Genomic DNA, 25,856 nt, shown 5'->3' with positions numbered 1-25,856 from the left:
ACCCTTCTCCATCAGCCACTCCTACCTCCAGCCCCCGCCCGGCCAATCCAACCCTCTTTCAGGAAATCTTGCATGAATATTAAATAAAAGGCAGAGGGGAGCACCAAAGATTTAAAAAAAAAAAAAAACAAAACAAAACAACAAATAAACAAACCAGTAGGAGAAGCAGACTCGGTTAGTTCTGCGTGGAACTTCTTGTTAACATTCTTTAAGGAGGCAACAACAGGAGAGCCACTTATACTGTCTGACCGATTTATATCGGCTGTGATATTACACCGGAATTATCAGGCCCGCATTCTCCCCTGTGTTTTCCTTGCCCCGGGCGGAAGGACTCCCCCCGCCCCATGTTTCTTTTGCTCGGTGCTGGGGGACTACTACACCGATGCTTTCCTTGCCCCGGGCTGGAGAACTCTTTCTGTCGTCCCCATGCTTCTCCTGCCCAGTGCTGGCGGACTCTAACTCCCCCCTCGCCCCTCCCTTTATGCCTTGTGCCGCAGGCTCCGTTGCCTCCTCCCTGGGCAGAGCTCCTCCTCCTCCTCCCGGCTGATGACGGAGCGGAGGTCAGCGGCGGCTCTGCCGTTATGGAGCCGGCTCCGGGCCGCCGGTGATGGAGGGGCAGGATGGCCGCGGGCGGCGGTGCGTGCAGCGGGGGCCTCCCGGGCCCGGCCGACCCCTGGGAGCTGTCCCTGGACGAGGTGCTGAAGTCCTACGAGCAGCCCATCAACGAGGAGCAGGCGTGGGCCGTGTGCTACCAGTGCTGCCGAGGGCTGGGCCGGAGCCCGGAGCCGCCGGGCCGCATCCGAGAGCCCGGATCCTTGCTGCTGCACCGGGACGGCTCCGTCAGTGTGCGGGAGGAGGCGGGAGGTAAGTGCAGCCACCAGGGCTGGGGGGAGGGAGGAAGGGAGTGTGCCGTGATCGGGGCAGGGGGAGAAAGAGAGCAAGGGTGAGTGCGGGGACCGGGGCTGGTGGGAGGAGGGAAGAGTGCAGGGACCGGGACTGGAGGAGGGAGGAGAAGGGAAGAGTGCCAGAACTGGAAATGGAGGAGGGAGAGCTGGGGTGACTGTGGGGTCCGGGCTGGGGGGAGGAGGGAAGAGTGCAGGGACTGGGGCTGGGGGGTATGAGAAGGGGAGAGTGCTAAGACCAGGGATGGAGGGGGGTGTACTGGGGTGAATGTCTGGTCCAGGGCTGGGAGGAGGGGCAAGTGCTAGGACCAGGATCAGGGAGAGGAGGGAAAGGTGTAGCCGGAGTGTGGGGAGGAGCAGTCTGCCGGGGAGGGAGGGGCTAAAGTGGGAGAGCAGAGGTGAATGTTAGGGCTGGGAGAAGGGGAGGGTGTGCAGGATTGAAGGTGATGGAGGAGGTGAGTGGGAGCCCTAGATTGAAGGAGGTGGATGCAGGGCCAGGAGGTGGAGGAGATGAATGCGGAGTGCAGGGCCCAGGACAGAAGATGGGGGAGGTGGGTACGGGCCCTGGTCTGGAGTAGGTGATTGCCGGGTGCGGGGCCCAGTCCTGGGAGATATGAATGGAGAGTGCAGGGTCTGGACTGGAGAAGGTGAGTGCAGCGCGAGGTTCAGAGCTGGAGGAGGTGGGTGCTTGGCTCAGGGTTGGAGGAGATGTGAGAGGTGAGTGCGGGGCCTGAGACTTGAGAAGGTGAGAGCGTGAATGCCTACGTGTGGGGCCGGGACTGGAGGGAAGATGCTGGTATTGCCTTAAAGACCTCGGGGCTTTCTTCAGTCACCTGGCCCGGGCAGTCCTGCCTTCTCTGTTGGTTTGCTCAGAGGCAGAAACGCAGGAGCTTTTCAGACTTTTGGAGCTCAGGTTTCTCCTCTCTGGGTAGTGACTGGATACAGAATCTCTGGCCAGGTTTTCTCTGATGCCATTGCCTCCCTCCCTCCAGCTTTACTTCTATTATAGAATCATTACTGAGGAGTAAAACCAGGCCAACGGGTGTGTGTATATTTTGCTCCTGTTTTTATCTTGTGGACAGCTTTTTATTTATTCATGTGATTTATATTTTGTTTTTTTGGCACTTCATAGGGGATTACATGCAGGTACTGTAGTTATTTCCCTATCTCTAGAGGACCCACAATCTTAGAGGTAGATTTTAAAGGCCTGACACACTCCAAAATCAGGAGATATGTGCACAAGTCAGGTTCGCGTGCCCCCACTAAATTTTAAAAGCCACCCAGATGTGTGCATATCTCCCGCTACACACACACATCTCAAAAGTTTGCAAAAGGGGGTGGGATGTGTGCATTGTTTGGGTGAGGCTCGAGCATTTTGGGGCATGGCCAAGAGATGTGTGTGTAAATACTTATGTGACTAGGCGCGCACCCAGATCCCCTCCCGCTTAAGTTTTCTTCTGCTAGGGACAAGGTCTAAGTTTAAAAAAAATAAACAACTAGCCATACCTGAGAGGTTTTAAGGGTTTGGGATAACTGGGGGAAGTGTAAGCTATTCAATCAAGGAGGTTTGGAGGATCTAGCTGTTAACTGGGTGAACTGGTGAAACTGGTAATGGAGTGGACGTGTGCCCCTTTTAAAATTCCATGACTTACGCAATGGAAGCAGGATTTACGCACATAGGTTCATACCCACTTAAAATTGGGTGCACATGTGTGTGTGGTCAGGCTATAACAAAGGAGTCAAGATCTGCGCTTGGCTCCCTCCTCCCCTCATATAAAACCAAGACAAGTATTGGCATTATAAAAGGCTGCAGTTTATTTCACCAACCCAAGCCCATACAATATGAATGTGGCTGACAACATGTCAGCCCAACTTACCCCCCCCCCCCACCCCTTTTCGCTTCTCTTCTTGCTACTCACCACCACGTCCCAGTGGTGAGCAATTCCTCCCCCTTGCTTACCCCGCCTCATCCCAGCGATGGTAAACCGTGGTCAATGAGCTTTAGCCCCTAGCTCTTTTGACCTTCTCGTGCAGCAGCCCCCCCCCCCCCCCCCCCCCGACTGCATGAGACTCCCCCCCCCATGTCAATTCACAAACAATTTAAACACACAAATAAACTTGGGCTTGGGTTTCCACCTCCACTGCAACAAAATTCAAGCAAGAAATGCAATAAACAACAGTATAATGTTACAACCCCAGGGAGGGTGGGAGGGATGCTAAAGCCGCTACTCAAATCACGTGCCCTCCCTCTCTCCTCGACCGCGCTGACTGACTGACCTCCAACAGTTATTACCTAAACCAATAGCAGCGCTGCGATTTCAAATCGCTGCCTAGCTGCTATTGGCTCCCGCCTAAGCTTTCCCCCCCGCGGATCCCCCCCCCCCCAAGCCTGGCTGGCGCTCGCCTCTCCCTTTGTTAAAGCTAGAGGCGCGGGACAAGCCCGCGCTGCTGCACATTAACACAGGAGTCAAGATTTGCGCTTGGCTTTTGGCTCCCTCCTCCCCTCAAATAAAACCAAGACAAGTATTGGCATTATAAAAGGCCGCAGTTTATTTCACCAACCTGAGCCCGTACAATATGAATGTGGGCAGACAACATGTCAGCCCGAATTTACTCGCCCCCCACCCCTTTTTGCTTCTCTTCTTGCTACTCACCACCACGTCCCAGTGGTGAGCAATCCCCCCCCCCCCCCTTGCTTACCCCGCTTCATCCCAGCAATGGTAAGCCGTGGCCAATGAGCTTTAGCCCCTAGCTCTTTTGACCTTCTCGTGCAGCAGCCCCCTCGACTGCACGAGTCTCACCCCCCCCCCATGTCAATTCACAACAATTTAAACACACAAATAAACTTGGGCTCGGGTTTCCACCACAAACAAGGAAACTTAGCTTCCTTGTTCCCCCACTGCGGCCCCAAAAGGTTCCTGAATAATAACTTCTAATCCTTCCTGCAGGGTGTTATTGAATAAATCCAACTCCACCTCAGACAAATGCATACCGTTTCCTCTGAAAAAAACAGCTAGCATTTCCCAGGCCCACTGATGGCGCACCCAAAACCCTCCCTGCTTAACTAACCATCTACCCATTTGTCGATTCACTTTTTTCGCTCCTTTTTTCCAAATTGGTTCCTCTTTGAATTTAAAGCGAATGATGGTATCTGACTGTTGAATATGGAGGCAAAGAAGACACTTCAGGCAGCTTTCATGGCAGGCAGGTAAAAAGGACTTGAGCACAATTCAGCGCTCTCTTTTATTGTTCATTCATACAAAGGCAGATGATGTGTCATTACATGATTGGCTACTTTCCCCATAGCAACAGACGAGTCCCTACACTATTGGCTTTGGCTCAGGGGGTGTGCACGGATCATCTCATTGGCTGCTGAAATCTATACCTCCTGACTTTGTCCTGCCTCTGACTAGGGAACACCCAGCCCCTCCCCCAGGAATTCAGGGCAGTCAGGTATCCTTTCCTAGGCAGAGAGGCTTAAGCACAAGTGATGCTTCAGGCAAGGCCAGGGAGAAGGGAAGATAGTGTAAAACCCTGAAATGGCTTGCTGGCAAAGCTTATAATTCCCACATCTCACCCTTTCTGTTTTTGTTTAGGCAGCTCGATAAAGCTTTAGACCCTTACTGAAATCTGTTATGTCTTGGTATGGGCTGGAAATAGGGAAAGGGGGATTATGGAGAGAAGAAAGCTGATTCGGCGTGGTGTGCCAGCTGCCGATGAGCTCCTGAATCTCCATATCACCCAGAGCTGGTGCAGCGTGGTGTGCCAACCTCTGCAGGGCTCAAGATTCCCTATTAAGCAGCATACAAGACATCTTTATATCTGGGCTGAGAGCAAGGTTTCAGTATGGATATGAGGTTGGGTATGCACTGAATACAGCAGCACAGGCAAATAATTAAGACAATTACAGTAATTATAATAGAAATCACCCTTTTGAGACCAGAAATATCAGGGAGCCAGGACCATAGCCAGTCCCATGGAGAAGTAGGTATTCTGCCTGAAAATGGTGCATCAGCAACCATGGTTTCTATCTGCTCTATGGTATGTGTGAGGTTTGCTTTATAGTCTGATATGTATACACAGCAATGAGATCCAATTAATGCACAACCACCACCCTTAGATGCTAAAATGGTGTCTAAGGCATAGCGGTTCTGTAAGGCTACTTCTCTAATCTGAGAAACGTCTGTTGTGAGTAGTTTTAATGCATGGACTGTCTGATTAAATAGGGCAGTCGTCCAGTTAGCTAGGATGTGTAAGTCCCTGTAATTCATAGCTGTTCCCATTGGAGGAAACAGGCTTCTAGCTACCTGAGTTTCTGTAAACTTTTCTATGGGATTATTTATCGCCTCCCTTTTGTTACGGAGCCTTGCTTTGGGTAAAGTTTTGACTGCATAGTAAGAGGGGAGGATGTAGCCTAGAGTGCATCTGCCTCTCCATCTGGGGGGAATGTGCATATATGCTCTACGCCCACACAGCATCCAAATGTTCCCTATCTGGTTGGTGTACCAGTTACGGGGCTGTTTGACTTGTTGTACCATAGCGGCTACATACTCACACAAGCTAAATTGTCCGTCTGAGAATTTTTCTTTTCTATCACACCTTTTTGGTTCTCCCACGGAACATCCTGAGATCAGCCAATTGCACATATGGTGGGTAATAATGTAAGTGTTCAGTGATTAATACAAAGGTTCGGTTACAATATGGACATTTCCCACCTGAATCCCCTTCCCATCCCCTGTATCATAGTCCCAACAAAGAGCGGCAGTCTCTTGAATAAGGCTACCAATGTGTAGTATGGTATTATTAACTGGAGAGTTAATGAAAACACCTCCACAGGCTTGGGTTGGCATGTGTGCGCAGATCCAACAGTCTGTTCGATTCAACAGGTGTGAAAAGTTCTGTGCATTGAGGATGTACATGTTGTCCTGTCAGAGTCCTTGTTCTGAAATCGCTATAGCTGGAGAAATAAGGCAAAGGAGGAGGGTGCAGAACACAATTGTTAATGAGCTGGCATTCAGGCAAGAAAAGGCGGCTAATAAGAAGTTTTCTGGAGTTTTTTCAAGGCCTTGCTGTTCCAAGAGTTGTGCAGATTGGTTGGATAGGGCCTTGATCTGTCCCCAGGTCATTTGGTGCTGCTTCTTGCGGGGGGTCCGGTCTCTGTTCTTCTGAGGGCTGTGGAGGCTCAGGGAGAAGTTGGGGATCGGGTCCTGTAGACCTTGATGCCACGCCATCCTTACACGGTTTCACACAGCGGCTCGGAACCCAAAGTGGACCTGTGGGAGCAAGCACAGCAGCATATCCTCGTTCCCCATTTTAAGGGAACGGGACCGTACCAGACATTAAATATTCTATACAAAACTGATGGCTGTGGGTGACTAACCCTAGTCCCATAATGATTACTCATGGCTGTGGTCTTAAATTTGATATGTTTAGATGATCAATACTTTGTTCAGCCAGTCCTGCTTAGGGGAAAATCCAGGGGCAATCCCTCCTTTTTCTTTTTGTTTGGTCCAGAGCTCTTAAGGGTATGATTGGCTCTCTCCACAATGGCTTGCCCTGTGGTGTTGTAGGGGATGTCAAATAAGTATTTAATGTTCAATTATTGACAAAATTCATGCAAAGGAATGGCTGCAGTAAGCAGAGCCATTATTAGTTTTCAGAACAGAGGGTAACCCCATTATCAAGAATTTTTTATGCAGTGATCAATTTTCATTCAGTAAAATAGCAATAAGTGTAAATTAATCATTTAAAGGAAAAGTCATTTGCAGTAAGCTGAATCACAAACAAGTATTTCAGACATTACATTAAACATATGTTACACAAGACTGACACATATTCATAATCATTCATCCTGCAAATATTCATTTACACAAAACTGACACATATTCATCCATTCTGCAAATGTTCATTCATAGTCTTCTTGGCATCAAGACAGACAACAGATAACACATAATATGAGCTAAAAATCTTATCAAAAAGTATCAAAAACAAAAATAGATCAAGGATCAAAAATCAAAAGTCAAAAGGTGTTAGAAAAATGTTTGAAAATGTTAAAATAAACTGCAAACTGTTCATCTTCACATCTCTCATGGCAGTGTCAATCTGGAAAATATTAAAAACTGGCATACTGCAAAAAATTACTAAGGTAAGGATTAAAGTAAAATTCTTACTTTTTTAACTTTGGAGAAATCAATTCTATTATTCAATTTAATAAAATCAATTTGGATTTGCAAGAAAAGGTTTGGGCGGGATTGCTTTAGATGTAGCAACCTCTATCAGTAAAAATTTTAAGGTTCAGAATTCTGTAAAAATTTGTGAAAAAGAAAATAAAACTGAAGTTTCTTTAATACAGAAGGTCTGTAGGCCTGAAAAATAAAAACTATTATACAACAGAATTATTAAAACAATAATATCCAGGAAGAGAAGAAACAACGTTACAAACATACTGGCTATCAGAAATAATATTTAAATCAGCATTCATGAAACATTGCAAGGCGAGAATGACTGCAGCTAGTTCTGCTCTCTGCGCTGACCGCTGAGGTGGTGTAATTTTTGTCACCCATTTTCCTTGCACTTGCCAGGCGACCGCTCCCCATTTCGGACTACCATCGGTGAAAACCGTCTGTGCCTGGGGAAGAGGGGTAGGCGATAGTCCTGGATAGACTGAGAGTGGGACCTGATTAAATGCAAGGATACGAGGATCTGATGGTATGTGATAGGAAATCTTACCCACATATTCTGCCAGCGCAGCCTGCAGTACTGCTGATTGACATAACATCATTTCCCAGTCCCTAAGAGGTAAAGGCACTATTATATTTGCTACATCAAGTCCTAGCAAAACTCTGCTACGTTCTCGTCCTTTAAAAATTAGTTCTGCATGCATAAGCGGTAACATGCTAATTGTATGCGAAGGAGAGTGTGGCAAGTATAACCATTCAATGATTAACGTCTTGTTCCCTGTCTGCCTCTCGACTAGTTGTGTTAAGGTCGCTGTAGGCTGTTTCGCGGTTGGAATCAGGATTAAAGTGAAGGGAACATTGTCAGCGCATCTGTCTACCCATATAAGTTTCAGTGCCTCATTGACCTGTTGGAATATCTTTTTCTGCTGTGGAGTTAGCATGATCAATTCTGATGGATTTGTCTTATTCCTTAAAGCATCAAATAAAGGGCTGAGCATATGGGTAGGCAGACCCACATAGGGCCGCAGCCAATTGATGGATCCCAGTATTTGCTGTAATTGTACATATGTAAAAGCATCACTCATTTCTAGCTGTGGGATTTGAGGGCTTGAGTAAGTCTGCAGCATCTTATGACCTAAATATAAAAATGGTTCATGTTTTTGCACCTTTTCAGGGGCAATTTTCAACCCGGATTTGGCTAGTTCCGAGGATAAATGGAGCGGCCAGTCATCTGGGATTTGAGGTGCAGCCACTAAGATATCATCCATATAATGATATATCAATGCATGTGGGAAACGCTTCCGAAACCCTTGCAGCGCTTTATCCACAAAGTGTTGGCATAATGTGGGGCTGTTCAACATTCCTTGCGGTAGAACAGTCCACTGATAACGTTTAGTAGGTCTCTGATTATTTAAAACAGGGACCGTAAAGGCAAAGAATTGTTTATCCCTATCACACAGTGGGATTGTGAAAAAGCAGTCTTTCAGATCTACTATTAAAATTTGATAATCTCTAGGAATCATGTTTGGGTTTGGGGTGCCGCACTGAAGCGGACCCATAGGTTGCAGAATAGCATTAATGGCTCGGAGATCGTGGAGGAGTCTCCACTTTCCCGATTTCTTTTTTATTACAAAAACAGGTGTATTAAATGGACTAACAGTGGGTTCAATATGACCAGCAACTAATTGATCATTTACCAACTCATTGAGAGCCTGAAGTTTATCGTTAGGCAGGGGCCACTGCTCTACCCAGATGGGGGTGGTGGATTTCCAAGCTAAGGGGAGAGCAGTGGGCTTACTGTGAGACATGCTTAATCTTCTATTACTAGCCGGGCTTGAAACTGACTCATCAAATCTCGTCCCCAAAGGTTAATATGTATGGGGAGAATTACTGGTTTTAATTTTGCTGTGCCTGAGCCAGAGGGATTTGTCACAGTCAGCCAGCGAGCACTGCGGCGAGCCGGCTGCCGTCCCCCTACCCCCCACACCGAGGGGGGTCTACTGTTGGCCAGTCAGTGGGCCAGTTATCAGTGGTTATGACTGAGACATCGGCTCCTGAGTCTAAAATGCCTTCAAAGGGCTTACCGTCCAGCAAGTAGGTTCTCTTCGGTTTCTCTTTTTTGATTGCCTGAGTCACTGCTAGGATGCTAGGGTGCAGTGCCGGGGCTCGGGTAAATCCGAAGCCGCTGGAGCCTCTGGCAGTCTGCTGTTCTCCTACGGGCAAGACACATGGAACCATGACTAACTGTGCCCAGGAGTCCCCTTTGTGCAATGTGAGGGAGGATTTTGTTTCAAATTGAATCATAAGGGTACCCTCATAATCAGAATCCACAACTCCTGGGATAACAAAGATCCCTGCTTTACTTGCAGAGGATCGAGGTAGAATTAACCCGATGGTTTGTTCAGGCAAAGGGCCTGTAAGCTGAGAGGGCATCAGGGTGACCTGCCCTGGGAATGCTACAAATTTGGTGTCTTGATTAATAAGATCTATGCCGGCGCTGCCGACTGTTGCTGCTGTGGCTGGCTGTGCTCGAATCATGGGGGTGGCAACAATTGGGCTGGGGCTTGTCGCTGGCCCGGAAACTAGTTTCCCTGACCAGTACTTCGACATTGATTAGCCCAATGGAACCCTTTCTTACATTTGGGGCATACAGTTTTTGGTCGTGATCTGGGGTCCCCTGCAGAGTCGGTTCTCTTATACGCTCTGCCACCTGGGGCTCGACACTGTTGCTTAAAGTGGCCAGGTCTCTTACAATTAAAGCATGTACCTTTGGGTTGGCCTTTCTGCAGGGCGAAAGCGAGGGCATCCATTTGAAAAGCATGGGTACCTACATCTGCACATGCTTTAAGCATGTCTGCTAGGGTGTAATCAGGTCTGCCAACTATGGGTTGTAAAACCTTACGGCAGTCGGCATTTGCATTTTCAAAAGCTAACTTTGTTATGAGTTCCACACTTGCTTCTGTATTGTCTACCTGTCGCCGAATGGCTTCCTGCAATCGATCAATAAATTGTGTATAGGGCTCTGTGGCTGCCTGGCGGGTCATTGTGAATGACTTTGTGACCTTCCCTGAATCGGGGACCTTTTTAAAGGCTTTATTCACGCAGCGGACTAACGCTGGATAAGTGACCGCTGGTATGCCAATTGCTTGTTGTTCCATGGTGGCAAATCGACCTGACCCATATAGCTGTTCTGGGAGGTAGGCGCCACCCGAATTGGCTCCCGCTATTAATGCTTTCCTTTGGTATTCAGATTCCCATACTACATACTGGGCTGGGGTGAGGAGCATGCTGGATAAATCCTTCCAATCTTGGGGAACTAATTTGTAGCCATTAGACAAACCCTCTAACAAACCTCGGGTGTAAGAGGAATGGAAACCTGTCTCCTTAATGCTTGTACGGAGTTCTCTGAGGATACTATAGGGAAGGGGGGTCCAATTATATTCTGTCCCGCCTTGATCATTGATCCTTTCTGTTATGGGAAAGGCTTGAAGCCCTTCTAATAATTCTTCTCCTGTAAGATTTCCTTTCTCTTGTTCCTGCTGAAATCCCATGCGGACCACCCCTCCCATGCCAGGTTGTAGCTTAATTGTGCTCAAGAGCTGGTTTTCTAAAGAGGGCGGAGATGTGTGAATGGCTTGTGCCTTGGGTGTAGGTATGGGGAGCTGAGGATACAAAGAATTTGCTGGCTCTGAGGGATTTTGAAGATAAGGTGGGGGAAGGGTAGGTGAATGGAGTGTATTGCCTGCCTTTTTACTGTCTGCTTCTAGAGGCACATGAGTTGAAGATTGTTTGAGACTTTTTATCCCCATGTGTTCTATGGCCTCTGTACATTTTTGCCATAACAATAACTGCCTGATTGGGGACCTTGGAGCCGTATGAAGACAATTGCCTATTGAAATCCAGTCCTGGATATTTAGAGTTCCCGTATCTGAATACCAAGGGCAGCGGCAAGCTATTTCACTTATTAATTTTTCTAAATCCCCTAATCTGACTTGTGCTATTTCCCCCCTGGTGACGAAATAATGATTCTTGATGATTTTCTGCAGCTCCTTGGCATGTAGCCTTTGCTGTACAGATAAATCATTTCCCATGCTCACGAATGTGGGGAACAAACTTGCTAAAAAATACTTAAATATACTAAAAGGTACTTTAAATATACGTACGATTTGCAAATCTGTTGAACAGTGCGCACTTAGGCTATGTCCAGCCGAATGAGCAGAGAGTATCACAGGCGGGGTCACCAGATGTAGAATATGGAGGCAAAGAAGACACTTCAGGCAGCTTTCATGGCAGGCAGGTAAAAAGGACTTGAGCACAATTCAGCGCTCTCTTTTATTGTACATTCATACAAAGGCAGATGATGTGTCATTACATGATTGGCTACTTTCCCCATAGCAACAGACGAGTCCCTACACTATTGGCTTTGGCTCAGGGGGTGTGCACGGATCATCTCATTGGCTGCTGAAATCTATACCTCCTGACTTTGTCCTGCCTCTGACTAGGGAACACCCAGCCCCTCCCCCAGGAATTCAGGGCAGTCAGGTATCCTTTCCTAGGCAGAGAGGCTTAAGCACAAGTGATGCTTCAGGCAAGGCCAGGGAGAAGGGAAGATAGTGTAAAACCCTGAAATGGCTTGCTGGCAAAGCTTATAATTCCCACATCTGACCACCCCAAATGTAAACTAGGCCACCTTGTCATTATTGATGCTAGGTCCTTGCACATGTGGGCAATTAACTCCCGACAGGATCCCTTCCCAATGTCATTACCACCCAAATGTATTAGTAAAATTCCCAGAACCCCTAGGATGCTAACTTGCTCCTGCAGGAAGGATACCAGGTCAGACCATTTCATCCCCCTCTTTCCCATCCAACGTATTCTCCAATGAAGTCTCTCCAATTGCAGATCCTCCCCGTATGGCCTCCTTTGAGCCCGATGCTGTGCCCAATGCACGAACGAGTAACCCACGAGCCAGGCACACTCAGATTCAAGATTAACCCAAACTGGTTCTGCAAAAGAAGAAACATCTGTTACTATCGCAAATACCGCTTCACTAGCTTATTTCCGTATGTAACCATGGAATGCGTTGGATTTCCACCTGCCTATGACTTTAATCTCACCTTCCACCAGTCCCCGTTCAGCCGCCGTCATTGCTGCCTCTGTGCGAAACGAATGCGAGCTGTAAAAACTCGCATCCCAGCCCACGACTTCTACTACCTTTTTTAAAACTTTGAAAATTGAAAACTCGATAGCGACTCTCCGTTCTCATGAACTAAATAAGATCCTCCCACACCAGGACGCACTCGTATGTACTCTTGCAAGATTCTCACCGGGCATGCCACAGCGAGCGCTGCCCTGCCCAACCTTATCCAAAACTCTTTCCCGTATTGCTCCTTCTTGGATTTCTTTAGAAACAAACTAACGCTGTCCTTTGACACCATAACCTGCCCCTCCATCAACCCAACACCCCATGCATTAGATTTTGAACTTGCTACTAATTCGCTTATGAGCGGTGCTCCAAAGAATGCTAACAAGAAGGCTGCTCTAAACAGAAGAACTTCGTAATCTGACCAGCAAACACGCACCAAGCATCTTGCTATTTCAACCAAATCCTCATATCTAATAGGTCTCCTCCTATCTCCACCCCACCCTTATTCCCTACGCCACCCTGATAAAACTTGCTTCATTCTGAAACTTAAAGTGGGGTTCCGCCAACCCCTTGGCTTCTGAAAGAATGCGAAACCTGCAAGGTGCGCCTTCACCATCGACAAGGAATATTGGTTAGCCTTAGCCCATGTGATGTATTGCACCACTAAATGATCCCACCGCTGTCCCACCTGCCCAACCCCTACCTAACAGAAATCTGATTATCTCGCGGTTTCCCGCCATATACGCTGTCCATGTCGACGGGGCTACCGACTTTTATATGAGCCGCCACTCTTCTTCATCCCTAAGGTCCACAAATATTCTGGACACTTCTCCACCATCAAGTCCACTCCTGAAGCCAGCGATCTGAACATCTTCCACTTCAAATGAGAAAGGGCATCCGCTATAACATTTTCAACTCCTGGAACGTGCTTAGCTGTTATCTTAACATTTCTCATCAAAGACCTACCAGCTCTCTTAATAATGCCAAAACCAGCAAACATCTTGCAGACAACTGATTGATTACCTGCACAACTCCCAGATTGTCACATCAAAAAATCACTCGCCTGTTCGCCAGCTCTTCACCCCAAATAGCTAACGCCACCACAATGGGAAATAACTCCAAGAAAGTTATGTTCTTTGTGATACCCTCGACTACCCAACATTCCGGCCATGGCTCGGTACACCATTTGCCTTGAAAAAACACCCGAAAACCCGAAGCCCCTGCCACATCAGAAAACAATTCCAGCTCATCATTTGTTACTTCCTTGTCTGGCATTAAAAATATCCCATTAAATCCTTTCAAAAATACCTCCCACACATGTAATTCCTCTCTGATTGCCCACATTATTCGTATAAAATGATGCGCAGCCCTGATCCCCGACATGGCAGAGGATAGCCTCCTGATAAAAGCCCGACCCACTGAGATTACTCTACATGCAAAATTTAATGCCCCAATCAATGCTTGCATGGATCTCAAAGTGACCTTTTTCGCTCGACTTACTTCTAGGTCTCTTAACCTGTTAACTTTGTCCAGTGGCAACCTAGACTCGAGTGCAATTGTGTCCAACTCAAGCCCTAAAAAAGTCAACTTCCTGACTGGCCCTTCGGTCTTATCCTGCGCTATCGGTACACCCAATCTCTCAGCCACCTTTAAAAATCCATCTAACTGTTTAATACACTGCTCTGAGTTCCCTCGCCCTATGAATAGGAAATCATCTAAATAATGAAGCATGCTAACCTCACCTGTCTCTAACTCCGTCTGCCACTGCAAAAATGAACTAAAAGCCTCAAAGTAAGTGCAGGATATGGCGCAACCCAAAGGCAAACACTTGTCCACATAATACTTGCCTTCAAAGGTGAACCCCAGTAAATGTAAACTGCTAGGGTGAATCGGGAGTAACCTAAAAGCCGATTCGATGTCCGACTTAGCTCACAGCGCTCCCCTGCCTGCTGTTTTCACCAACTTTAACGCAAGATCAAACGAAGTATACGTTACCGAACAATTGATCCTAGGGATAAAATCGTTAACAGATATACCTTTTGGGTAAGACAGGTTCAATATAAGGCGGAATTTCCCGGGAATCTCTTTAGGATTAACAGCCAGCGGGGATAAATGCATTTTTGTAAAAGTTGGGTCCCGGAATGGCCCAGCTATGTGCCCTAACGCTATCTCCTCTTTCAATTTATTTGCTGCGACTTCCCTTAGTCTTGCTACAGACCTTGTTACGATCGTGGACCCTTGGGCCGGTTGGGACAGTGGATGGTATGCTATGGAAGACCACAGCAGGCGTCCCAGCCGGGAGGCGGCTCAGCAGAGACTCAGAAGGGGCTTCACTACTGGAAGTCCGAGGTCCCCCCAGGAGGAGCCCATAGGGACCCAGACCTCTTGGACTTAGGTGGAGTCCTATGCGACCAAGGACCCAGGCAGCGGCTGAAGAGACTTCACCCTCGGAAGCCCGCGGCTCCCCCGGGAAGAGCCTGTGAGAGCCCGGACAGCTGGGACTTAGGAGAATCCTCTGGGCCAGCAAGTACCGGATACCTGAGGTGAGGAAGAAGCCGAAGTCGGAGTCCAGGAGCGAAGCCGGGTCAGACGCCAGGGGTCAGAGATCCGAACCAAAGCCAGGGATGAAGCAGAAGATGGAGTCGTAGATGGAGCCGGGTCAGAAGCCAGAAGCCAGAAGTCAGACGTCGATACGAAAACCAAAGGATGGAAGCAGGAGACAAGTCAGGAAGCAAGCCGGGTTGGAGACAGAAGTAATCCAAGTGTTTGCAGCAACTAGCAAGTCAGGAAACCTGAGGAACCTCGTTGCAAGGCACTGAGGGAGTCCAGATGCATGGTTTAAATACCCTGAGGGCATCTGACATCATCCAGGGCTGGCTTGAAGATTTCCCGCGCTGGCCCCTTTAAATGGGACTCCTCCTCGCACACGTGCGCGCGTATAGGGAGTGGGGCCAGCCGCGCTGGATTGTCGGCATCTCTCCCGAGCAGGGAGAGACGCGCTGGAGGGCCTGCAGGCCCGTGGAGGCCTCGGAACAGCCCGGGCCGACCCCGAGGTAGGTGGGGGGACCGGGGTACGGCCTGGGACCACAACAGTACCCCCCTTATGCTCCCTCCTCAGGGGCCTGGGTTTCGCCAGGTGGTCCAGGTGAAACTGGTGGAGGAGACCCTTGTCTAGGATATTGGACGAAGGCTCCCAGGAATTCTCCTCTGGGCCATATCCCTCCCAGGAGAGGAGGTATTCCCAGCGGCGGCAATGAAAACGAATGTCCAGGACATCCTTAACCGTATAGGTGCCGTCGGTCTCGACCTCAGTGGCGGTGGGTTCCGGAGGCTTGGCATGAAAGGTGGAGAGCACCACAGGTTTAAGCAAGGACATGTGGAACACGTTGTGAATCCACAATGTAGATGGTAATCGTAGGCGGTAGGATACGGCCCCTACTCGCTCGGCCACTGTGAATGGACCAATATACCTGGAAGCCAGGCGCATGGATGGGACCCGTAGGCGAATATTTCTGGTGCTCAACCAGACCTTACTCCCTGGATGGAAGACCGGGGCTGGCTGCCGTAGTCTGTCAGCATACTTCTTCGCCTTGGCAGATGTCGTTCGGAGCTTCTCCTGGGTAGCAGTCCAAAGGGTGCGCAACTATTGTGCAGTAAGTTGAACCACCGGCGAGGATAGTGTCAGAGGCAGTGGAGGTCTGGGGCTCTTCCCATAGACGAGCTGAAATGGGGACAGGTCAGTAGCAGAGTGCTTGTGGCGGTTATATGAGAATTCCGCCAAGGTAACAGGGTGACCCAGTCATCTTGCAGATCCCCAATGAAGGCTTGGAGGAAGGCCTTCAGAGTACGGTTAGTCCATTCGGCCTGGCCGTTGGCCTGAGGGTGGAAGGCGGTTGTGAGGTCCAGCTGCACCCCGAACTTCCTGCAGAGGGACCTCCAATACTTCGCCATAAACTGCGAACCACGGTCAGAGGTAATGTCCGCCGGATCCATGGCCTTGCAAACTGTTATGTTTGTGGACCCTTGGGCCGGTTGGGACAGTGGATGGTATGCTATGGAAGACCACAGCAGGCGTCCCAGCCGGGAGGCGGCTCAGCAGAGGCTCAGAAGGGGCTTCACCACTGGAAGTCCGAGGTCCCCCTAGGAGGAGCCCGTAGGGACCCGGACTCGTACTTAGGTGGAGTCCTATGCGATCAAGGACCCAGGCAGAGGCTGAAGAGACTTCACCTTCGGAAGCCCGCGGCTCCCCCGGGAGGAGCCCATGAGAGCCCGGACCGCTGGGACTTAGGAGAATCCTCTGGGCCAGCAAGTACCGGATACCTGAGGTGAGGAAGAAGCCGAAGTCGGAGTCCAGGAGCGAAGCCGGGTCAGACGCCAGGGGTCAGAGATCCGAACCAAAGCCAGGGATGAAGCAGAAGATGGAGTCGTAGATGGAGCCGGGTCAGAAGTCAGAAGTCAGACGTCGATACGAAAACCAAAGGACAGAAGCAGGAGACAAGTCAGGAAGCAAGCCGGGTTGGAGACAGAAGCAATCCAAGTGTTTGCAGCAACTAGCAAGTCAGGAAACCTGAGGAACCTCGTTGCAAGGCACTGAGGGAGTCCAGATGCATGGTTTAAATACCCTGAGGGCATCTGACATCATCCAGGGCTGGCTTGAAGATTTCCCGCGCTGGCCCCTTTAAATGGGACTCCTCCTCGCACACGTGCGCGCGTATAGGGAGCGGGGCCAGCCGCGCTGGATTGTCGGCATCTCTCCCGAGCAGGGAGAGACGCGCTGGAGGGCCTGCAGGACCGTGGAGGCCTCGGAACAGCCCGGGCCGACCCCGAGGTAGGTGGGGGGACCGGGGTACGGCCTGGGACCACAACAGTACCCCCCTTATGCTCCCTCCTCAGGGGCCTGGGTTTCGCCAGGTGGTCCAGGTGAAACTGGTGGAGGAGACCCTTGTCTAGGATATTGGACGAAGGCTCCCAGGAATTCTCCTCTGGGCCATATCCCTCCCAGGAGAGGAGGTATTCCCAGCGGCGGCAATGAAAACGAATGTCCAGGACATCCTTAACCGTATAGGTGCCGTCGGTCTCGACCTCAGTGGCGGTGGGTTCCGGAGGCTTGGCATGAAAGGTGGAGAGCACCACAGGTTTAAGCAAGGACATGTGGAACACGTTGTGAATCCACAATGTAGATGGTAATCGTAGGCGGTAGGATACGGCCCCTACTCGCTCGGCCACTGTGAATGGACCAATATACCTGGAAGCCAGGCGCATGGATGGGACCCGTAGGCGAATATTTCTGGTGCTCAACCAGACCTTACTCCCTGGATGGAAGACCGGGGCTGGCTGCCGTAGTCTGTCAGCATACTTCTTCGCCTTGGCAGATGTCGTTCGGAGCTTCTCCTGGGTAGCAGTCCAAAGGGTGCGCAACTATTGTGCAGTAAGTTGAACCACCGGCGAGGATAGTGTCAGAGGCAGTGGAGGTCTGGGGCTCTTCCCATAGACGAGCTGAAATGGGGACAGGTCAGTAGCAGAGTGCTTGTGGCGGTTATATGAGAATTCCGCCAAGGTAACAGGGTGACCCAGTCATCTTGCAGATCCCCAATGAAGGCTTGGAGGAAGGCCTTCAGAGTACGGTTAGTCCATTCGGCCTGGCCGTTGGCCTGAGGGTGGAAGGCGGTTGTGAGGTCCAGCTGCACCCCGAACTTCCTGCAGAGGGACCTCCAATACTTCGCCACAAACTGCGAACCACGGTCAGAGGTAATGTCCGCCGGATCCATGGCCTTGCAAACTGTTATGTTTGTGGACCCTTGGGCCGGTTGGGACAGTGGATGGTATGCTATGGAAGACCACAGCAGGCGTCCCAGCCGGGAGGCGGCTCAGCAGAGGCTCAGAAGGGGCTTCACCACTGGAAGTCCGAGGTCCCCCTAGGAGGAGCCCGTAGGGACCCGGACTCGTACTTAGGTGGAGTCCTATGCGATCAAGGACCCAGGCAGAGGCTGAAGAGACTTCACCTTCGGAAGCCCGCGGCTCCCCCGGGAGGAGCCCATGAGAGCCCGGACCGCTGGGACTTAGGAGAATCCTCTGGGCCAGCAAGTACCGGATACCTGAGGTGAGGAAGAAGCCGAAGTCGGAGTCCAGGAGCGAAGCCGGGTCAGACGCCAGGGGTCAGAGATCCGAACCAAAGCCAGGGATGAAGCAGAAGATGGAGTCGTAGATGGAGCCGGGTCAGAAGTCAGAAGTCAGACGTCGATACGAAAACCAAAGGACAGAAGCAGGAGACAAGTCAGGAAGCAAGCCGGGTTGGAGACAGAAGCAATCCAAGTGTTTGCAGCAACTAGCAAGTCAGGAAACCTGAGGAACCTCGTTGCAAGGCACTGAGGGAGTCCAGATGCATGGTTTAAATACCCTGAGGGCATCTGACATCATCCAGGGCTGGCTTGAAGATTTCCCGCGCTGGCCCCTTTAAATGGGACTCCTCCTCGCACACGTGCGCGCGTATAGGGAGCGGGGCCAGCCGCGCTGGATTGTCGGCATCTCTCCCGAGCAGGGAGAGACGCGCTGGAGGGCCTGCAGGACCGTGGAGGCCTCGGAATAGCCCTGGCCGACCCCGAGGTAGGTGGGGGGACCGGGGTACGGCCCGGGACCGCAACAGACCTAGCATTATTCATCCTGTTCCCCACTCCTGGCCCTTCATAAGAAATATGAAACCCGAACTGTAAACCTTTACTTACTAATCCCGCTGCTTTTTTATCAGGGTAAACGCTTTTTACAAGTTCTTCCAAAATAATGGACGAAAAAGCCTTATCTAGGCGCACCTCATTGTTTACTGCCTCTGGGTGAGGTAGCGCTGATGCTCGCTGTACATTTTGAGGATGGATGCGCGCCGCTGCAAACTACGCAAGCGTGCCGGAACTTACATTCCGGAAATAAACAAGTGGCTTTATTAAACCGCCAACACTTCCCCTCCACTCCCTGCTGGCTTACTTGCTGCCCCTCCTTTTGACTCTGAAAGGAACCCACGCTTCCCCCCGCACTACTAGGACCCCCCCCCCCCCCCCCCCCCGCGCTCCTGTTGTGGCTGAAAATGACCAACGATATTAGCTAGCCGCAAAAAACCTCTCATCCAATTTAATATATTTTTGGAAATTTTAGGTCCCGTCTCTCCATTCTTATTCTTCTTTTTATCCTTCCTTCCACCCCATCTGCCCTCTAATAGTTTAAATATATTAACATATTTACGTTTCCTAATCCTCCGCCTCAGCCGTCTGGGCACTTCCTCCCACAACTCAGTTAAAGACGCTAAAGCAGGGTGACTCATATCCTGCGTCGGGCCCGACCTATAGCTAAATCTCTTCTCCCTCTCAGACTCGCTGGACGACGAGCTAGAAGATTCGTCGGAACTACTATCAGAATCCGTGCTGTAGTGCCTATCCCTCCTTTTTCTTTTCCTTTTTTAACCTGACTGTCTTGCGGATCCAACTTATCAGCATCACTACTGCGCACCAACACTCCTGGCTCCTCTGGGTCAGGAACTCTCGCCTTCCATCTTCCCTTCTCTTGTTGAACTTCCGAACAGGCAAAAGCTCTGTCCCTCCACGCTTCCTGCTGAGAAGTGCCTGGATAGTCTCTGCTCTCTACCTCTGCAGGAAAAACAGACAAGCCAGGAGAACTGCCCAGATATCTGCGTTGCGCCGACCCTGCCCCACTTGGTCCACCTGAAGCAGTGCTCATCCTCCTGCCTCATACATCTGCCAAATTCTCCCTGATTCCCCCGTCTGTATTTATCCTGCTCCCCTGCCTATCAGGGATACCCTCCCTCTCTTCCCATAGCGTGCCCAGTTGCTTAAAAGTCTGGGCACCTGAAACACTGCACTTACGGACCCTCCGTCCTCCTGTACCTGCCCTGGAAGGAACCATCATTGGCTCCGTCTCCAGATAATAACTTTCATCCAGAAATCCCTCGTACTGGTGCCCAGCAACAGTTGGCTGAGGTTCTGCCGCCCTCACCCTGGACAAACCTGCACCTCCAGCCACTCTGGCCTTTGAAACAGCCTGCCTCTTTGAACCCCCTCGGGGCGCTCAGACATGTCCCATCCTCTGGGCCCCCCCCCCGCCCCGGCACCAGGGGGGGGGGGGCCCAGAGGATGAGACAGAGCGAACTTTTCTGTTTTTTGCAGGAGCACGAACCCCTGGGATAGTGCTGCGCACGACTATGGGCTGACAGGCCCTACCCCCACTTGGAACAGACCTAGACTGCCCTTTTAACACGCCTCTTCAAATCCTTTTTGGATCACCAACACCAGACACCTTCTGTCCCCCGGGAACAGAGGGAGGGTCTAGGAACAAATCCCCCGAAACATTCAGGGAAATGTCCGGCAGGTCAAGGAATTCAGGGCTGGAGTGGGCGGGGGGGGGGGGGGGGGGGGGGAAGGCCCCCGCCTCAGGCCCCCTCTCACCAGAGGCAGAATGGGGGGTGGAAGGGGGGGGGAGTGAGAAGGAGTATCAAAAAGCACTTCGCCACTTGCCTGCTGCGGAGAACCTCCGACGACCGGGGCCTCCCCCGGCGGGAATCGCCGCTGCATGTCGCCCCCTTCGTGGAACCGATCAGCTGCCCGGGATTGGGGCTCGCGGCCTTTTCGCTGCATATGGTCGGCAGGGAAGAGCCGCGATGGGCCTGCTTGGGGAAAAGCTACCAAGCAAAACTCGTTTTTTGTTTTTTTTTTATATATATATAACACGCGCAAGCACCGACACCCAGCTGAAATAATAAAGAGAGCTAACTAAAAAAATCCTGACGCCATTGCAGCTAAAGCCACTGCTCAAATCACGCGCCCTCCCACTCTCCTCGACTGCGCTGACTGACTGACCTCCTACAGTTATTACCTAAACCAATAGCAGCGCTGCGATTTCAAATCGCTGGCTAACTGCTATTGGCTCCCACCTAAGCTTAGCCCCCGCAGATCCCGGCCAGTGCGCGCCTCTCCCTTTGTTAAAGCCCGCGCCGCTGCTGCACACTTTTATAACTCCCTTTGTTAAAGCCCGCGCCGCTGCACACTTTTATAACTCCCTTTGTTAAAGCCCACACTGCTGCACACTTTTATAACTCCCTTTGTTAAAGCCCGCGCCGCTGCTGCACACTTTTATAACTCCCTTTGTTAAAGCCCGCGCCGCTGCACACTTTTATAACTCCCTTTGTTAAAGCCCACACTGCTGCACACTTTTATAACTCCCTTTGTTAAAGCCCACACTGCTGCACACTTTTATAACTCCCTTTGTTAAAGCCCACACTGCTGCACACTTTTATAACTCCCTTTGTTAAAGCCCGCGCCGCTGCACACTTTTATAACTCCCTTTGTTAAAGCCCGCGCCGCTGCACACTTTTATAACATGCACACATTATGAAATGGCTGTGAGCTTGTTTGAAAGTTACCATCCCTGTTTGCACCTGAGACAAGGGAGGGTAGAGTGACTTGCCCAAGGTCACAAGGAATATCAATACGATTTGAATGCTGGTTTCTCTGGTTCATAACCAATTGCTTTAACCACTAGGCTACTACACTTTTTTTTTTTAAAGGTTTCTCTCCTACCATACTCTATACTAAGTCATTCAGACAGTATAGAGTACAGTTTTAGAGTACTTAGTATAGAGTACTAAGTCATTCTGATTTAGTATAGTGAAGACTGAGTCCATCGTGTGGGACAATGGAGGGGTCTGTGACAGCATTAGTGTGTGAGCACTGTCAGCTTCAGAGCGGGAGAGAATCGGAGCATGTTTACCTCTAGCGTGAACCCTGCATCTTGCGATCCAGCTGGGTCACTAAGGCTTTCTTCCTTTTTATCTCCATGGGAAAAGCTTAGTAAATTGGGCCCTAAATGCCACATGTCCCCAGAACAGACAGCAACCTCCCTATTGTCTAAGCCGGAATACCCTGTTGCCCAGCTGCAGTCTGCCCTGCTGCTAACAAGTTTCACCCCTAACTCCCACTCTTCCACTCTGTTTCTTGAAAGTGATGTTCACATTTATTCTTCACTATAGGGGCAATAGAATCTCCATACTCCATCTCCCAGAGTAACCTACAATATTCCCACGCAGTAAGCAACCCCATGCAGGAAAATAAAAATACCCCTTTGTCCCACTTGCATATCATTAATCATTTTCAGGAGCTCACATTTACCTCTTATCTTCACTGTCCTAAAACAAATGTTGGAGCCACAGAGCAACCTTTATTTATCAAATATCAAGAGCTATGCCATGGTTTACAAAATAAATATGACTTGTTTTTCATTGCTGTGATTTATAGATATCAGCTGTGACTGAGGAAAGACTGTTTCGGGATCCTTGGGAGTTCAGTCTAGATTGTGCCTTCGAGGATCTGTTGCAGTAACAGAAGCTTCATTGGGTTGAGTTGGGTCAGGCTGAAGGTTGTTGTTCATGAATGATGATAAATATTGTCTGTGCCAAAACTGGCAGTAAAAATCACATTGTCAGGTGGTTCTGATTGCAAATGGAAGAATTAGCTGAGTTAATTTGGTAAGAAAATTGGAGAATTAGTTTGACTTTATGTCTTTTTTCCTCATTTTCCTCAATTTTTTTTCTTGGTTCTCCTTTCTCTATCTTCCCCTTACATCTATCTCTCTTACACCTACATTCTTTCTTTCATATCACTTCTCACTATCTTTCAGTCCTCTGCCCTCTATCACTTCTCTTCCTCCTTTGAATCTCCCCCTCATTCCTCCACACAGGACTCTTTCTTCCCCTCACTACCTAACATCACCCTTTCATAGTCCCTCTACCTTTGTCTAGCATCCCAACCAGATCTCCATTTCCTGCTACCTCTCTCCTCTTCATAGGCCTCCTCATCTGCCTTTTCTCATTATCACCATCTCTCTGTCTTTCCCCAAGACCCCTTTCTTTATCTCCCCCTCCTACCGCCTGTCTCTGTCTCTCACCCTCTTTCCATTATCTCTGCCTTCCCCCTCCAGTTCCATACCCATCCCCCTCTTCTTTTCCCTGCTTTTCTTTGCCCCCTCCTCCACTCACCAACTAGATACCTGTCCTTTCTTCTCACCCCCATCCTCCAACCACCTTAATCCATTGGTCCCTCCTGTCTTACCGCTCCTCTCCTTTCAATTTCCCGCCCACTCTCCACTCTATTTAATTCTCCCTGTGAGCTCCATTCCTGGCCCTTTTTCCCCCTCTAACCAGTAGATTCTCAGTCCATCCCTTTTCACCTCCCCTCCTCCCACTGCTGCAATCCTCCTTTTCCCTGATCCTCTCTCTTTTTCCCTGTCTGCCACAAGAGAAGAGAGCACTTAACTGCATCTCGTCTTTCCTCCTGCCTGCTTTGAGTTATGCAGTGATGTCCTGTACCTGCAGATCTTGCGCCGTTCTTGTGGGACCCTGCCTACACCTTGCATCTTCAACTGCAGATTGCGTAGAGAGAAAAGATGCAGTTAAGCACAGTTTGATTCTGCCAGCAGGAAAAGGGGTCAAACAAGGGGAGAAAGGGACAGATTGAGAATTTACAGTGGAGGAAGGGGCAGAGGGAAGGAAAGAGGACCAGGATTTGAGCTGGCAGGGGAAGGGGGGGGGGAGAGAGGAGAGGTAGATGGAAGGAAGGAATCAGATTGGGAGAGAGAAGCAGGGAGGAAATGAAGGAACAGAGGGACAGGGCAGTTTCCTGGATAAAGCTGAGTGATATCATTGAGATAGAGCTTCAGGATGCCTGGCACTGACTGGCTGGACCTGCTCCTTAGTTTCTGTCCTGGGCCCCAGCATGTACAACCCCAGCCCTGAGGAGGGACTGGGTTTGTGGACAGGGTCAGGTTATAGCACTGATCCACTGGGTACTCTGGTACACTGTTGAACTGTGATAATAAGGGATGAACATGTATACATGAACACTCTCAGGATGCATAATTTTATTCAATAATAGAGGTTAGTTGTTCTTTATCAGTTTGAATACAGATATGGAGATTAATGCAACTCATTTTTTCATATTATTGCAGAAGAAAAGGGCTGTTTTTCTAGTGGAAAACCATGTATCATGCATTTTTATGCTATCTATCTATTTATTTATTTATTTATTTGCTTAAATCTTATATTCCGCTACTTCCTTGCACTTAGTGTTCAGAGCTTAATTTCATATCTACAAATTGTGTTTTTGTCATGATAACCAGACAACAGGTGAACCATTAAAGCAAAGCCCCATTCAGTGCACAAACTATTAGCCTGATTGACTGCTTCAGTAAATGCCTGAATTATCCTATAATGAGCATCTGATGCTAGCGGGACCCCTGGCTGCCGGGGCGGGGCCTTTCCCTGAATGCTGATAGTTGTATATAGAAACAAGGTGTTGCTCTTGTGGTTTTGTGATAATATTGAATGAAAGGCATTGGCCAGTGCCTTAAAACTGGTCATTCCTGTTCTTAGAACAAGCTCCTGCAATATGCAAACAGAGTTTGTGGTGTGCTGGATGGGGCTCCCCTTATTTAATTCTTTGATGAGGGGTGAGAGCTCCTGTCATTGAGAATAGCACTTTTGAAAAAGTTGGAGGTTTGTTCTCTTTCTATACATTCCTAAACATTCCTTGAGGTCATTTATCTCTAGGCAAAGGGAAGGAGAAGAAAGCATGAGGTTTTATAATCCATTACACAGCAAAGGCGCCCCCCTGCAATGTATTCCGCACCAAAATAGTGAGGCATCTTTTACAGGGCCTATGCCAGAGGGATCTTCAGAGTGACTTACAATTAGGGCAGAGCTTTTAACAGAAAATTGGATACCTTTATGGACATCTGGGGCTTTGCTGGATCCAATGATATCTTGCAGCACAGAGGAGGTTGGGCTGCTCTGCTGCAATCAACCAGAAAACACAAGCCCTATCCAGGCTAAAAGAAATGTATTCAGTGTACAATCTGTGCAACTAAAGTTGCAGGGTTTCATAAAGCTTGCTTCACAGAAGGAAGCTCACAGAGCAATTTCTAAACAACTTCTTTGCTTAAATAATGGGAAACTTGTCATAGATAATTGCAAAAAAAAGTGTGTTTGGGCTGGGCTTCTTGGGATCCCACGACTCACTTTCTATCGGATAAGACTGGGCCTTCCCTAGCCCTGCTGATCTGAGCAGACTGTGCTCCCTGGGTAGCTGCACCAGCTCTGGGAATTCTAATCAATTAAACAAGCAATAAGATAAAAATGCATTATCTGGCATTTGACTAACAGTTTCTTTTTGGAGACTCAATTATTCATAGAGAACTGAACATTGGAGCCACACCCCAGCTTACCTAAGAGTCATTCCTTTATCCCCCCCCCCCCGCACATCTTTTTCACCCTTTCTTCACTCTTTCTTCCCATTCCTCCCTTCTTTCTGCCTCCCCCTCCCACTCCCACCTATCCTCCTGGATAAGATCCCCCTCCTCTCACCTAGAAGAGGAAATCATTTATTTATTTTATTTATTTATTTAACATTTTTATATACCGACCTTCATGAAAGAAATTCATATCAGATCGGTTTACAAATAACATGAGGGGAATAACAAAGTCAATCATATAACAAGAAATGAAAGTTACATATAACAGGGGGTATTAACCTGGATGGCTAGAATAGCCGGAGCGATAGAAGGCATAACTGAACAAAT

The 25,856-nt window shown here is 49.3% G+C and overlaps 1 protein-coding gene across 1 annotated transcript in view; it reads left to right on the top strand.

Moving 5' to 3' along the window:
* The first annotated feature begins 514 nt into the window (after positions 1-514).
* LOC115096146 (protein spire homolog 2-like) overlaps positions 515-25,856 on the top strand; it is a 76,888-nt gene continuing 51,546 nt past the window's right edge. The window contains exon 1 of the mRNA XM_029610656.1: positions 515-864. Within this exon, the coding sequence (XP_029466516.1) occupies positions 621-864 (244 nt within the window). The 5' untranslated portion in view covers positions 515-620. The remainder of the gene's footprint in view (positions 865-25,856) is intronic.

Source organism: Rhinatrema bivittatum, chromosome 7, assembly GCF_901001135.1.
Source record: "Rhinatrema bivittatum chromosome 7, aRhiBiv1.1, whole genome shotgun sequence".
NCBI lineage: Eukaryota > Metazoa > Chordata > Amphibia > Gymnophiona > Rhinatrematidae > Rhinatrema > Rhinatrema bivittatum.
The sequence above is the reverse complement of the archived record's forward strand: the minus strand, read 5'-3'. Positions and strand labels throughout refer to the sequence as shown.